General features: G+C 34.7%; 1 protein-coding gene across 1 annotated transcript in view; it reads right to left on the reverse strand.

Moving 5' to 3' along the window:
• Positions 1 to 13,645, reverse strand: part of LOC105451836 — a 130,194-nt gene that overhangs the window by 20,373 nt on the left and 96,176 nt on the right. Inside the window, exons 5-7 of the mRNA XM_011692526.1 lie at positions 10,963 to 11,120; positions 9,837 to 10,083; positions 7,633 to 7,748 (exon numbers count right to left, since the gene is read on the reverse strand). Of these exons, the coding sequence (XP_011690828.1) occupies positions 7,633 to 7,748; positions 9,837 to 10,083; positions 10,963 to 11,120 (521 nt within the window). The remainder of the gene's footprint in view (positions 1 to 7,632; positions 7,749 to 9,836; positions 10,084 to 10,962; positions 11,121 to 13,645) is intronic.

Below are 13,645 nucleotides of genomic sequence, written 5' to 3' on the forward strand. Positions count from 1 at the left end.
ATGTAGTATTTAGGCAAATTTTGCTGTGCACTACAATAAATTTTACTGTATTTTACTACTGTAAAATTTATTGTAGTGTACAGTAAAATTTGCCTAAATACTATTCTGTCCCACAATTAACATGATTTGCAAGGTAGATTTAAAAAAAAATTCTCTCCGTGTATAATTATGTTAACTAAACGTATGCACAAATTACACTACCAAATACAGTAACAAGACGTATAAAAATATATTCTGAACATATCAAACAGAATTTTTTATTATTTCGATATTTTATAGCTAATATTTGATAGCCTTAATTATATTAGCTGTAAAATATCGAAATAAACAAAAATCTGCTTGACATGTTCAGAATATATTTTTATACTCTTGTCACTGTAATTTGGTATTAAAGTTTATACATGCATCTAGTTAACATAACGTTTTTCTTAGGACACAAATAAATCGGCGTTAAATATATTGCTTTCACTGCAATATATACGTATCTCTCTCTCATATGATCTAATAGTCTAATGGTACTTTATAACGTTACACAATCGTTCATAAAGTTGTTGCATAAGTCTCTTTATAACGAGGGTTCATACAATATGTCCGAACACGTGATATCTTCCTACTGTTCCCGCGTCGTATTCTGACATTGATTCTCGTAGTTCTGAGACTCTGAAATATGATCATCCTCTCTGAACTTTCGTATCATTTTTCCTACTAACGCATGCGGTATTTCCTTCTTCGCGATTCACGTTGCTTGCATCACACGACGCGTACTTTCAACTATTACGATGCTGCCGCGCGATAAAGGGAACGAATCTCCCTTCCGCTACACATTGGTATAAAATTGGATGGAACCCGGCGCTTTCTCGTGCGCCGCGCGAGCGTATAGGTCGCGATTTTGTCGCGCGTTTCGTCCGTACGAGCAATTTCGCGGTCGAGTTCTCGCACGCGGACGACGGCGTTATCGTAGCTGTACTTCGTCTTTGGTTTACTGTCAACCAACCGGCGTACGTATCTCCGAACGATTTATCGGAAACGACGGCCAAATTGATATTCCAAACGAATCCGCGTGATTACAATTTTCGCGCTATATATTTACTTAATCGTTTTTATTTATTTGTTATGTAATCATAGGTGTACATATCTGCAGTAGCGAACAAAAAATGCACGGTTTTATTTTGTTCAATCTGTATAATCCACATTATTCGACGGTATATAATACATTTTTATAATACGTTATGGTATTAAATTAGTAATATTTTAAAGCAATTTTTATGATATAAAAGTATACCCAGCGATATTTTTTAAATTCATAATTTTTTATTTTGATAAGGATAAAATAATTGGTAATATGTAGAATAAATATAACGCTGTGATCAAAAGCTAGCAGTAGCCAGATGAAATATCAATAATAGCAATTATTTTTATATTATAATTGCTTTTTTACTGATTTAAGTCTATATAGAAGCAAACAAAAAAAATTAGTAAAATATAATTTAAAAAATACCAGTTTTTAATAATGATTTTTTTTATTTTATGTTTCTCACAATTAAATTTTGTTTTTTACAATTAAATTTTCTCAGTATGCGTAGGTTGTACTCCTAAATAACAGCATCGATATTTTTACAAGAAAATAAAATGTAATAAAAAATTCAAAACGCGCATTTGTTTATTTGGTACTGTATACATGTATAAAATATATTTTCATTTTTATTCATTCTTAAAAATGAGTTTTTGTATTAAAAACAATTAAATTATCTATTAAATAAATACATAAATTCTTAATAATAATATAAATTTTTAAAATCTTTCAATTATATATTATTTTTGGATGTGCAATACCTCATTGTAAAACTCCTGCCTGAGCTAATATACAGATCTCGTCTCTCCGGGATTATCCCATATATAATTCTTAGGTAACTCTTTAAAAGATTCACGAAGAAGCTGAGAAGGTAAAAAGTTAGAGTCATTTCGCATATAATCCCAGGCGCTCATACTTTCGGTTAGAAAAAGCACCACAATATATACCGTTTCGATTCCTGACGGCGAAATTAGCTTAGTATTCTTACAGACAAGTAGAATATTATACTGTTCTGATGTCATAATGTCTTGCATGTACAATACTTTGATATAACGATTTTTGCAAGGAACAAATAAAATTGTAAACCCATCTACCGCAAAAATTTAACCAAAGCCCTCGTGAATTCTGAAACGCAACGAACAGATATCATGTCTAGCTTTTCGCGAGATGCGGAAAACTGGAATTAATGATAAAAGTAAAACTGAAAATATATGTAACGTGAAACGCAATATAAAGATTTTAAATATCGTGGAATAATCATCGTATATACGCATGTTCAAACGGATCACGTTACTCTTTTGCGGCAGACACATTCGCTGGTGGATAGGATTACATTTATTAAAAAAAAAAAAATGCGTAACTAGCCGTATGAAAGTGTCGGCGGTCGGGGCACGGTTCGAGTGCGAGAATGCACAGGCGGGATGGCATTTTTGACTATTACAGTCTTTAATTTAATTAATCGCCGTTTTGTGCACGGCTGAATTAAATTACGGTGTGACGGCGTGTAACGCTGAAATGCACGAATCTACTTTTAATTTTGTCGTAATCTCGTTTTTGCGCGTTCAGTTTTTGAAGTCTAAAAAAAATTCCACATTGCACAATCGTCGTAGCATTGCCTTAGAGGTATATATCACAATTGTTGATTATTACGAGTAGAGCCGTTCACCGCATAGCATTCATTACATTCAATTGCGGAATAATTCACGGAGATAAATATTTTCGAAGTTACATGCATCTTCTCGCGGAGCGTCGCGCGATGTAATTACTTAGAGAGAGAAATAGCTTTCCTTTGGGAAGGAACTTATTCGTAACTTGGGTCGAGCAAGAATATGTAAACCGACTAGAGTGTCGTTTTTGTCCATCTGAGTACTGCTAACTGCCGAATTCATTTTCGGAATACGAACGCGAGTTAAACAATGACACGACTTGGGCGCAAAACGCGTCAAACAAAATTATTCATATTGTGCAGATAACGTTTCTATTCTTTGAATCAATACAAATTTACTGATGCACTGATAAGGAAATTCTAAATTCATGCATTTATTTGATATCTAATTTAAAATCTTTTGAGAAAACAATTGGTGATGGCGACGCGAAATGCACAAAACCCTCGGCACGAAGATTCTTTAAGTATCTGTTTTTGATGCTCGGGCATTAAAACAATCCCGGGAACGAAGTTGCATCCGTTAGTGGAAGAATCGGAATCGGCACGAAGAAATGAGATTTAATTCCGGTCCGTTTCACGGGCGCTGATCTTTTTCAAGTATTTTCACAAGGACGCGCTCATTTAGCGGCGATGCGAAAGCAAATGCAATATTAGCGCAAAGGTAGGAATATTATAACTTCAAATTCCTTTTCTGCGAGCATTTCATTTTACACTGCTCAACAGAAAAAAATTAAATAAGGGAGCGATAATGCAATTATAATTACCTTACATTAGAGATTCAAATCAATTACGTTACAAATTCTGGTGTAATTATCAAACACATATTTTAAGCCTTAGATAAATTTAAAATGTGAACTTGATAATTAATCTAGAATTTGAAATGTGATTGATTCGAATCTGTAATGTGAAGTAATTATAATTGTGTTATTGTTTTTCTTTCATTTAATTTTTCGCAATGTAAAATAAAGAAGTGTAAAATCTCTTATATTTATAAACATTATAAAATAAAAACAAGTAATAAGGGTGATATATAACTTTTGCGCATACACAATTTAAAAAACTAAAACTTTAATTTATTTAAAAATATATTCATGTGCTGTGTAATTAGTCCGTGCAGTACAAGCTATTAATTTGTATTTTATTAGAAAAAATAATTTTTAAAAAGTAAAGCGCTCTCTAAATATCCTTATAGCAACTTCCATTAGACTAATATTTTCTTAATAAAAAGTAAGATATTTTTATCGCATATGGAAGAGAGACACAACAATTAATAATTGTCAAATTAATTCAATATGGCACGTTGTTCATTTTCGATTTATTCGATAAAGTGACGCATTCGAACGTACGTGTTGACGCGGCAAACAGACATCACTCCATCGCGATAAATTCACTACTATGTTGCGACTGACAAGCGAGTGAGAACGTTTATTTTCAACTAACAGAGCGGCAAAGCGCGTATTGTTCGTCACAGTAGAAGATATTAATAGTCGGCCATTTAGTTACAATCGTATTTTGCGCGAATTGAAATTATCTGCGGCATCAAATTTAGAGCATGAACAAGCATATGTGTTTAAAATAGGCAAATTATTGAAAACAGATCAGAATTATCACATTTTGTCGAATCAATAGATAATAATAATAATTTTCAAACAACATTATTATGTCAACAAGTATTATGTTAATTATTTCAAACATAAAGAAACATAATTGTTCTAAGTATGTAAAGATTAAATATTTTTTAAATTGCACCACGGAACTGGCATTTTTACGGTTAATATATTTTTCCAATATTTATAATTAAATCTTCTCGTGATTCATCCCCGCGGGTAAAAAATCAAAATAATAATTTTTTATTTGCGCGAAAATCAAATGCGTTTAACAAGCTTCAAATTACCAATAGATTTCGACAAGCAATTGTCGTTGATAGCGCATTTTCAGAGAGTACATAGAAATAATAAATTTATTGAATCAAAATCGCGTTTGACGCAAAAATTGTATACAGGAAATACTTTCTCGTTGTGAGCATATAACAGTTACGCTTTTTAAAGGGCAATAACTGTTCAATTTAATAGATATTTGTAATATCAACAATAATGGACAATAATGAATTTTTTCTATATTACATCATTTTCAAATCAATTTAATCTATAAAGATATAATTTGTGAAAAATTTATATTTTTACAATTTTTCTAAATAAGTAAGTAAAAATAGTATATTGTATATATAATATAATTTATATTACAGTATATATTTTATATATATTGTATAGGATATATATATATATATATACATATATGTATATGTATATACATAAATTATTTAGTAAAAAAAGAATGGAATTTATTTACTTCAGCTTTAAAATTAGTTAAGAAAAAAATATAATTTATATCACTCACATTACATTGTTTTCTAGATTAATAACACAATAATTAATAATTATATAATAATTACGTTTTGACACGAAACAATTTTTCAGAATTGTTATTCTGAAAAATCGTCCACGATTTGTTCAATTTTGTACGTCACTTCCATCCACTCCGCGCGATTTAAATTTCGCATTCAGTCCGAAATGATTGAGATAAAAACATGAGGGTAACATCGATGCAGTCGTGTGCGGCAATATCAGAGGAGCATTATTCGCCGTTAGATTAATATCCCGTCGGCGGCATCGTGCGCCGTCGTTTCGCCGTTGCCTTGTTCTGGTAGACTGCCAAAAGCGCGTAGTATTGTACGTCCCGGAACCGGAAACACCCACCCGTATAACCGTCGGGGCACACATCCGAATATCACCGAGGGGGAGAGCGCGCCCTTGGAATTGCGCAGCCTCGAGGGAGAGACTCGCGGGAAACCCCGAGCCGGAGAAGTGGGCCGCGCCCGTTGCAAAACTTCATTCGAATAAATTAATTAGCCCGGTGCTACAGGCAGGGAGCGGGAGAGGACGGGAGCGGCGCGACTGGGAGAGGGGGATGCGCGAGACACGGGACGTTTTGCGGAGTTGAAGGACGATTAAGTCGCAGAGAGACGACCCCCCCCCCCCCTTGTGGGGGTCGTGCATGCCGGATTCGTGGTTTGGCACTAACAAATAAGAGACTGTAAATCTCGAGGAATACGGCTAATACGTTGTTCCGCGACGCTGCTTAACGCCACCGCGCCGGTTCATACGGCGAAATTATACACAAATCTTGAATACAAATCTTCATTAATCTCCGTACATCGACGATAAGTATTTTAAGCGGGATATCCGATTTTACGGCATATCCGTCTTCGTTGCTTGTAATTTAGAGAAATAACGCATAATTGTGAAATAAGTATAATGATCGCGGGTTTTTGCCGACATAATTTACGCGGGCTCCATCTTAATGTGTCATTTAAACTTTAACTTAACAAGATAATTAATGTTCTCCCCGTTAACCGGCTTCAATTTTATTTAGCGGTGCCAAGTGAAATTACTTTATAAAGTTATCGTCGGACCGATATGTCACGAGTGTCACGGACGTCCTTTTACAGCTTTTTCCACTTTGAATTAAAACGAAGACATACGAAGTATAAAAAGATCGGTCGAATGATTACGTCTCATCAACGCGCCGCGCCGCAAGGTTTCATATCCTGAAACCCCAAGCAAGACGATGTGAAATGAGCTTTCCGAAAGCCGTAGATAATCCCGGCTAAAAGACTACAAAGTTCTCGAGACGGAGTACTCTTAACGTTTATCGTTAGATCACGAACTGCTCACCGTGTTCTAAAGAGACTGCCATTTGCACCGTGAAGGTGTAATCGTGCCTTCCGCAGTGTCTCCTCATAGGCTATCTCGAGAATCAAGTTCTTTAAAAAGTTTAATTTCCACATCAAGTGCAAGTAAAAATTGCAATTTTAGAGATGCTGTATTAATTATATGCAATAATCGGACTAATTATTAATAACATCGTTTCATCGGGTGTTCTTGCGACTTTTCGCTTGACAAACGGTAATTAATAGCGCCGAAATGGAAATACAACAGGATGTAGCATTTAATAATAATACAATGTAAAAGCAGCTCGAAAGGCAAAGCAAATAGATCCACGCGAAAAGACAAAAGCGGCCTATAAAACTGATTTTGCTCGCAATTAGAAGAAGCAAATTGCCGCTCCAAGATTACGAGTTCCGAGATGCCTTGTTCGCCGAGCCAGTTAAACTAGAGGGGGCCCATAAAACTTCCCTCGAATAAATTAATTAACCTGGAAGATCAGGAGCAAGTAAAGTGGAAGCTCGGAGGGCAATTAAGACGACGAGCGACGTATCGTTCTTGCTGTAATATTGGGCGCACCTTCGTGGGTAACAAAACGAGGATGTACGCGAATGGTTTTAGCGCGTCAACAAAAGATGTTACTAGACTCGCGGCAAACATCGTGGTAACATTATTCGGAGGCGCAAATAGCCCGACAATCGTGATTGCACGCTTTAAATTCTTTTATTTATACTCCGGACGGTAATATAATATTAACACTTAAGAAACACAGACTTTCTCTCCCCTAAAATTTGTCTTCTTGGTAGCTTAATAGTTAAATCATTTTCAGGAACTTCGTAACTCTTAATTTGAGATGTCGGAGATACCATAAGTTACCTTTATATCTCGCAGTCTAAATTAATCTCACGCTTTTGCGAGCTTGCGCGCTGTTTTCGCGCGATTTAACTTTCGCAGTTTACTGTTTATGGGAAGATGAAAACCTGTAGAACAAGCGGTAGAAAATCTGTGGTGAGTAGGAAGGGGCTGGGAACGGGCGGGAGCAGTATGCACGGAAGGATGCGACCCCTATGGCTGCGACGTGCCGGAAATGGTCGAAATCCGGGAATTGGGACAGCATTTCGTTAGGCCATCGAACGGACGTATTGAATTTTGACAAAGCTAAAACTCACATCGCACTTCACTTCTTCTTCGTCCCACTTGAACCGGCAGTTAATCTTCTTGTTGCACTCCAATTCCGCGGCGATGCACGTCGCATCCTCACAATCGTACTCGTCGTCCCTGCATGCTGCAAAAACAAAAAAAAACAGGGACGTTGCAGATATTATCGAACGAATAAAAAAATATCTGTGCGTATAGAAATATGTCCAAAAAAATTTCCAATATTCTCTTTGATTTATAGATTTACAGATTTTTTGCCCGATATTTAATTTTATCCGCATGCGCGCGTTAAACATTAGATTTTAATTATGGCTAAAATTAATCTTCGCTATAGTACGATAATCTCGCAGTGGTTTCCACCACGTGCATATAATACGTAACGTTAATATGCGTGAGATATGTAAAATTTCCTACTAAATTTATAGCGAGCTTAAATACTCTTCTGCCGAGACGTGCTACCGTGAAATAGCCGTGATAGTCGACTCTTAATTCGCATAGGAAAATTGTAGCCTAAGGTCTTATCCTTCGACGGCGGTGGTGTGTTGGAGTGTGTAGTCGCGAGCAAGATATTAGTTCCGCGTTGGCGGCAGGTGTGGAAAGCCGGAAATTCTTCTCGTGCCACACTAGGAACCGGTGTGAATTCCGCACACGTAACTGCGATTCTGCGGGCCACCTCATTTAACATTCAGACAAGTGCGCCGCTATTAATTTGAAATTTGATTCCTTTACCCAACGATTATCCCCCAACTCCTCGCTTGAGCGTAAGATGCTTATTGAATGGGGCATACATATAATTATAGGCTAAAACGCGAAAATGCAAGCCTTTGTCTTGTAATAATCCAATTTTCCTTGCCTCTTTAGAAATTCGTCGACTGGCGCATAAAGCACTTATTTTAAAAGCAAAAACTTATTTTAAAGGCGTAAGTGTTAAAATAAAAAAAAATCGAATTAAAATATATAAAACGTATTGATTTTAATTTGTACTTTTTAACTAAGCTATATTTTAGAAACTTTTTGCATTGTTTTAGAAATGGATAGCTGTAAATAATTGACAACAAGAAAAATGTAGCTGTGTTTAAAATATTTTTTAAGCGATTCTGTCACCTGCCGGGATTAACAGTATGGCTTGTTAATTCGAAATAAAAGTTGGCCGCATTGCTAACTGTGCAATTCGGGAGACAGTAAAATAAAAATCCATATAGAGTATGAGTTGGACACACACATGGGAAAAAAATTTTGTGAAACTGTAGCAGATATTTCTGGAGTGCCATGTAGAAAATTTCCACGTTGTTATCGCAACCACAACGATAGGTTGGTTGTACAGTTCGAACTGCCAAAAGCAAATTGACGTTATACTATCTCATTGTTAAAAACTGCCAGAATATTCTCGCATGATAGAACATGGTTCAAGAACAACGGACCTTAATTTCTAGATTATTTAAAAATTTTAGAGAATAAATTTTTTTCCTAGAGAAAATTTCATATTTTCTTTCAATAGTGATTCATTTTTTTTCTAATTTATGTCCCTTTTTTATATAAAAATACTTAAATATTTATTTTATTCTTGTAAATAACTATTAACTACTATTGAAACAGTAATTAATTAGTTGATAATTAATTTAGTTTATTATTACAGAATTATTTATGTATACAAATAACTTCCGACGAAATCAGGTAATTAGTAATTAGTCAAAAGGTATTATCTTTTAATAATGAATAATTATAAAGCATAAATGTAAATATTTCATTAATTTCATGAAACCCATAATGTGTGCATTACTCATAGTCAATATGCTATTTATTTTAGTATCATTTGATATTTAAATTTTGCCTGTCACGCACAAATCTTTCTTGTAAAATTGTATTATGCTAAATTAAATGACATGTAAAATCTCACATACATATGTATATAAATCCATCGAATAACACTGTTCGCGATAGTTACACATGTTATGATGACACGTAGTATGAATCGATTATTATGCTGCGTCATAATTTCGCGTTTCACACTGTATACTTTACGATTCATAATAAATTTTGAGTATAGCATTCTAATTATGTGCATGTTATGATGACGTTAACGCTGAGCTTTAATGGCTACAAGTCTATTTACGCTCTTGCTTTTAAGCTCGTCATTTCGAGAATGCATTTGGCTGGAAATATATATATATATATATATATATATATATATAATTGTATTTTTGCATAAACTCACATTTCTCGTTCCCCTTGTCCCTGACGGCGGTCATCACCGCCTCGAAGGTGCTGTTGATACCCTTCGGCTCCGCGTAGAACCTTAAATGGGCGATATTGCTCGCAACGACGACGGTGTCGGCGATACTGCCACAGAATTGCTTCACCCTAGAAGGTATGTCCTTTTCGTCCTTAATAAATATGTCTACAAAGTTGGCCTCGCACTCGTTCGGATGCTGCAGGCTGAAATTGTCTAGAACCAGCTGGATCTGAAAATTGCACGTGCGTTTTCATTTTCCTAAATGCACGCTCATTGCGTCGCCTCGGCTACCCCTGCAGATGGGCAGCCGCCGAGATCGAGTTTGAAAAATTCCCGCAACACAATTAAGCGACACGCTATAGTTTGCCATCGCGGCACAGAACTTTAGATTAAAACTGTAGAATCGCGCGCACGAGACAAATCGGTAAACAAACGGGAAAGGGAAAAGGGGCAGGAAAAGACGAGAAAATGCGAGAGGTAATTACCCGTGTAAAATTCCTTGAACGTAATAATAGAGCGGACAGCTCGATTGCGACGTTGCTGAAACTTCTTTGGGAATATCACGGCTTTTGTAAGAAATACGCGTGAGAACGTGTGACACCGTCGCCACCTTGGATTTTGTCGCGCGTATTGGAGAAGAATGGACTTTGTACATAGTTTGCAAGATATATTAGCTTCATTAACAATTTTAATAATAAAGTTTTGTGAACTAAAAGATTCTTCTGTGTTGAAGCAGATGCCGTTATCAGAGCCGCTATGTAAATTTTGTAACGGATGTATCGCAGACAAAGTATTTGCATAAAACCGCTCCGTTATTTCCGCGCCACGGCGGCAAAGAGCTATTGTAAATCATTCAGAAACGTGTTACTTTGAGCGAAACGCCGTTTGAAATCACGTTGCTGCAGGCCAATAACAAACATTCGTATCGATTGAACGCCCGTTCGTAAAGTGCGCTTGGATCAAATAAGGATCGTAACGTTATATGACGGTGGAGTAAGTATTGCGAGGAAACGCTTTATATATGCTTCAACTCGTCGATATTAAATTTTCGACAACGATATGATGTACCTCCAGTAATCCAGTGATATAGAAGAAGAAATGCTTTTACCTTCCAGCCCACCTTCACTTGAATGTTCCACAGGCAATCCAACGGGTATCCCTCTTTCCCGGCCTGGGCGCTCTTGTCTTTGACGTTGTCGCTATTAATTATCACCTGCATACCCGTCACGTTAAATATGCACGGTTCTGGTTCCGGTGGTACGCCCGCTGTGAATCACATCTATTACAGTTCTACTTTCCCTAGGCTCGCATGTCAACGCTCATCTATTTCGAATTTGTATTTTTGCCTATTATTTCACCACTATTATAATGTTCAACCTCCACAATAAAGATTTATTTAGTGTATTAATGAAATAAGCAAATACAAAATTTAAAAGCTTCTTAAGCAGAACAAAAAGTCACCATAGCATCAAAATGGAATTCAAAATAATTATTTAAAAGTTACTTTTCAATTAGTCACGATTTATTTTTTTAAATATCATTTTGACGTTAAATCAATCTGTTATTGACTTGTTGTATCTGTTTAGATTATTGCGTTTCATAAATTGTCACAATATGTAATGAAAATTATCTTATTAATTAATATATTAATTTTAAAACGTTAATATATAATTTTTAGAATAATTTATATTTTAGCACTTTGCAGTATTTTATCTTATATGCAGAACAATATATTCGTGTGCAGGATAAACAGCATAAAAAATCTATATTTATTTCACCATTTTGAGTCAATTTTTTGTCGACTTAAGATTTAAAAACAATTTCTCAATTATAAATAATAAATAAAATAAGTTACGTTATTTTACGCGCATAATGCGCTTTTACTACGCACCGCAAGTGATATAAACCGCGCGTATGCCCGACTAGCAGGGATTGGAAGTAACTCGTTACTTGTAACGCCGTTACCGTTACAGTTACTTTTTTTTTGGTAACTATAACGGTAACGTAGTTACATTTTTTAGGTAACGGTAACGAATTATACAGTTACTTTTATCGTTACTTTTGCATTTATGACAAAATTTTCGTATGTATACTCATCTTCAGTTTTAAGCTAGTATTCACATAGTTAACTCTTATTTTAAGACTGTTTTAACTAATATCTTAAAATATTAATATGGTTCTGTAATTGGTTTATGACATCTTAAAAATGCCATAAGTCAATCAATACCACAAATTAAATTGACAAGTAATTTAATAAAATATTTTTACTTTATATATACATCTTAAAATATTTTAAAAAATTTATTGTGAAAAATATCAGTTGAATTGCGTTTCAAGATTGAAAATTTAATTGGCACGTAGTTTGTAAAATTGGATATGTATATATAAATTTATATATAAATTTATATGTATATATAAATTTATTTCAAAATATTAAGCACGAAGGTGGAAGCTCTAGTTCATATCGAAAAGGCCTTCATTTTCCTAGTTGTATTTTTATATATCAGTCTAGTGTCATTATTGTATTGCTTTTATTAATATTAAAACAAAAAATTGCATCTTAAATTATTTAGATTGATCTTGTTTCAGCATTAAAAAAGTAAGCATTAAAAACGGAAAAGTAACGAATCGAATACTTTTTAAATAACGGTAACGAGTTATTTTTAAAAATCAGTAACTAATAACGGTAACTAGTTATTTTTTTAACTCGGTAACGAGTAACGATAACTAGTTACTTTTAAAAAGTAACTTTCCATTCCCTGCCGACTAGTTATGGTAGTCCCTTATTCACGTAAAATATAACTATAAATATTTCCGCATAGAAAAATTGTAACAACATGAAATTAAATGTATCAGTTCGGAGATGACAAAATTAATAAAAAATTAATCATTTTATGACGGATGTGAATAGATAGGGGAAGAGGAATAGATAATATAATTATAAGAATGAAAATTAAGGACTAAAATCAGTCAAATAAACTATTTAAAAATAATCATTAAACTGACATAAAAGCGTGGAAGACATTGTTGGTACATTATTTTGTATTCTTATAATTAGATCAATTCATTTAGCGCAAATGCGAAGAAAATCACACAATGTAATTAAAAAATACGTTCTTATATTTGAATCATTCGTCGCTTTCCCTTTTTTTAAAATAATTATTAACTTTTAGAAGTACAGAAAATGAAAAATGCTTAATAAAGTGCTTCAATATTTGATGTATTTGACGTATTTCAACAATTTTTTTCTTAATTAAAAATTGAATATATACTAATAAGAGCACACCTTAACTAAACAAACAGCTTTCACGGTACTAGATGTTTCAATATTGAAGTTTCAATTTCAACGGCGAATGAGTTAATTAATCACGCGGCGAGATAAAAATTTCAATGTTTAATCTCGCTGGTCGCATCCGTCTCTACTCTTCATTTTGTGCATCGATCTAAGGATCGCACGGTTAAAGCCAGAGGCACCGTGATCGCGCACTCCGGCTATTCATAGTCCTCCCTTCGTTCTGCTAACGGTTGACTATGAATTAATTTTGACCTCGGTTGCGGTTGCACGACGCTCGCTACCGTTGGACCATCTATTTCTCTCGTGTCTCGTAATTTTCCGAAGGACAAACGACGAAGATCCTCGATTATTTGTGATTGGAGTATATACAGCCCGGAATTACTAATCATGCTCGTCACGTTAGCTCCATTTTCTTTGAGTGTTTAGCACGTCACTTTATAGCACGGAGAGAAATTACACCCGCTCAGTACAGTTTAGTTAAATAAGAACTCCAGTT

This window comes from Wasmannia auropunctata, unplaced genomic scaffold (genome assembly GCF_000956235.1).
Source record: "Wasmannia auropunctata unplaced genomic scaffold, wasmannia.A_1.0 LD336043.1, whole genome shotgun sequence".
Lineage (NCBI taxonomy): Eukaryota > Metazoa > Arthropoda > Insecta > Hymenoptera > Formicidae > Wasmannia > Wasmannia auropunctata.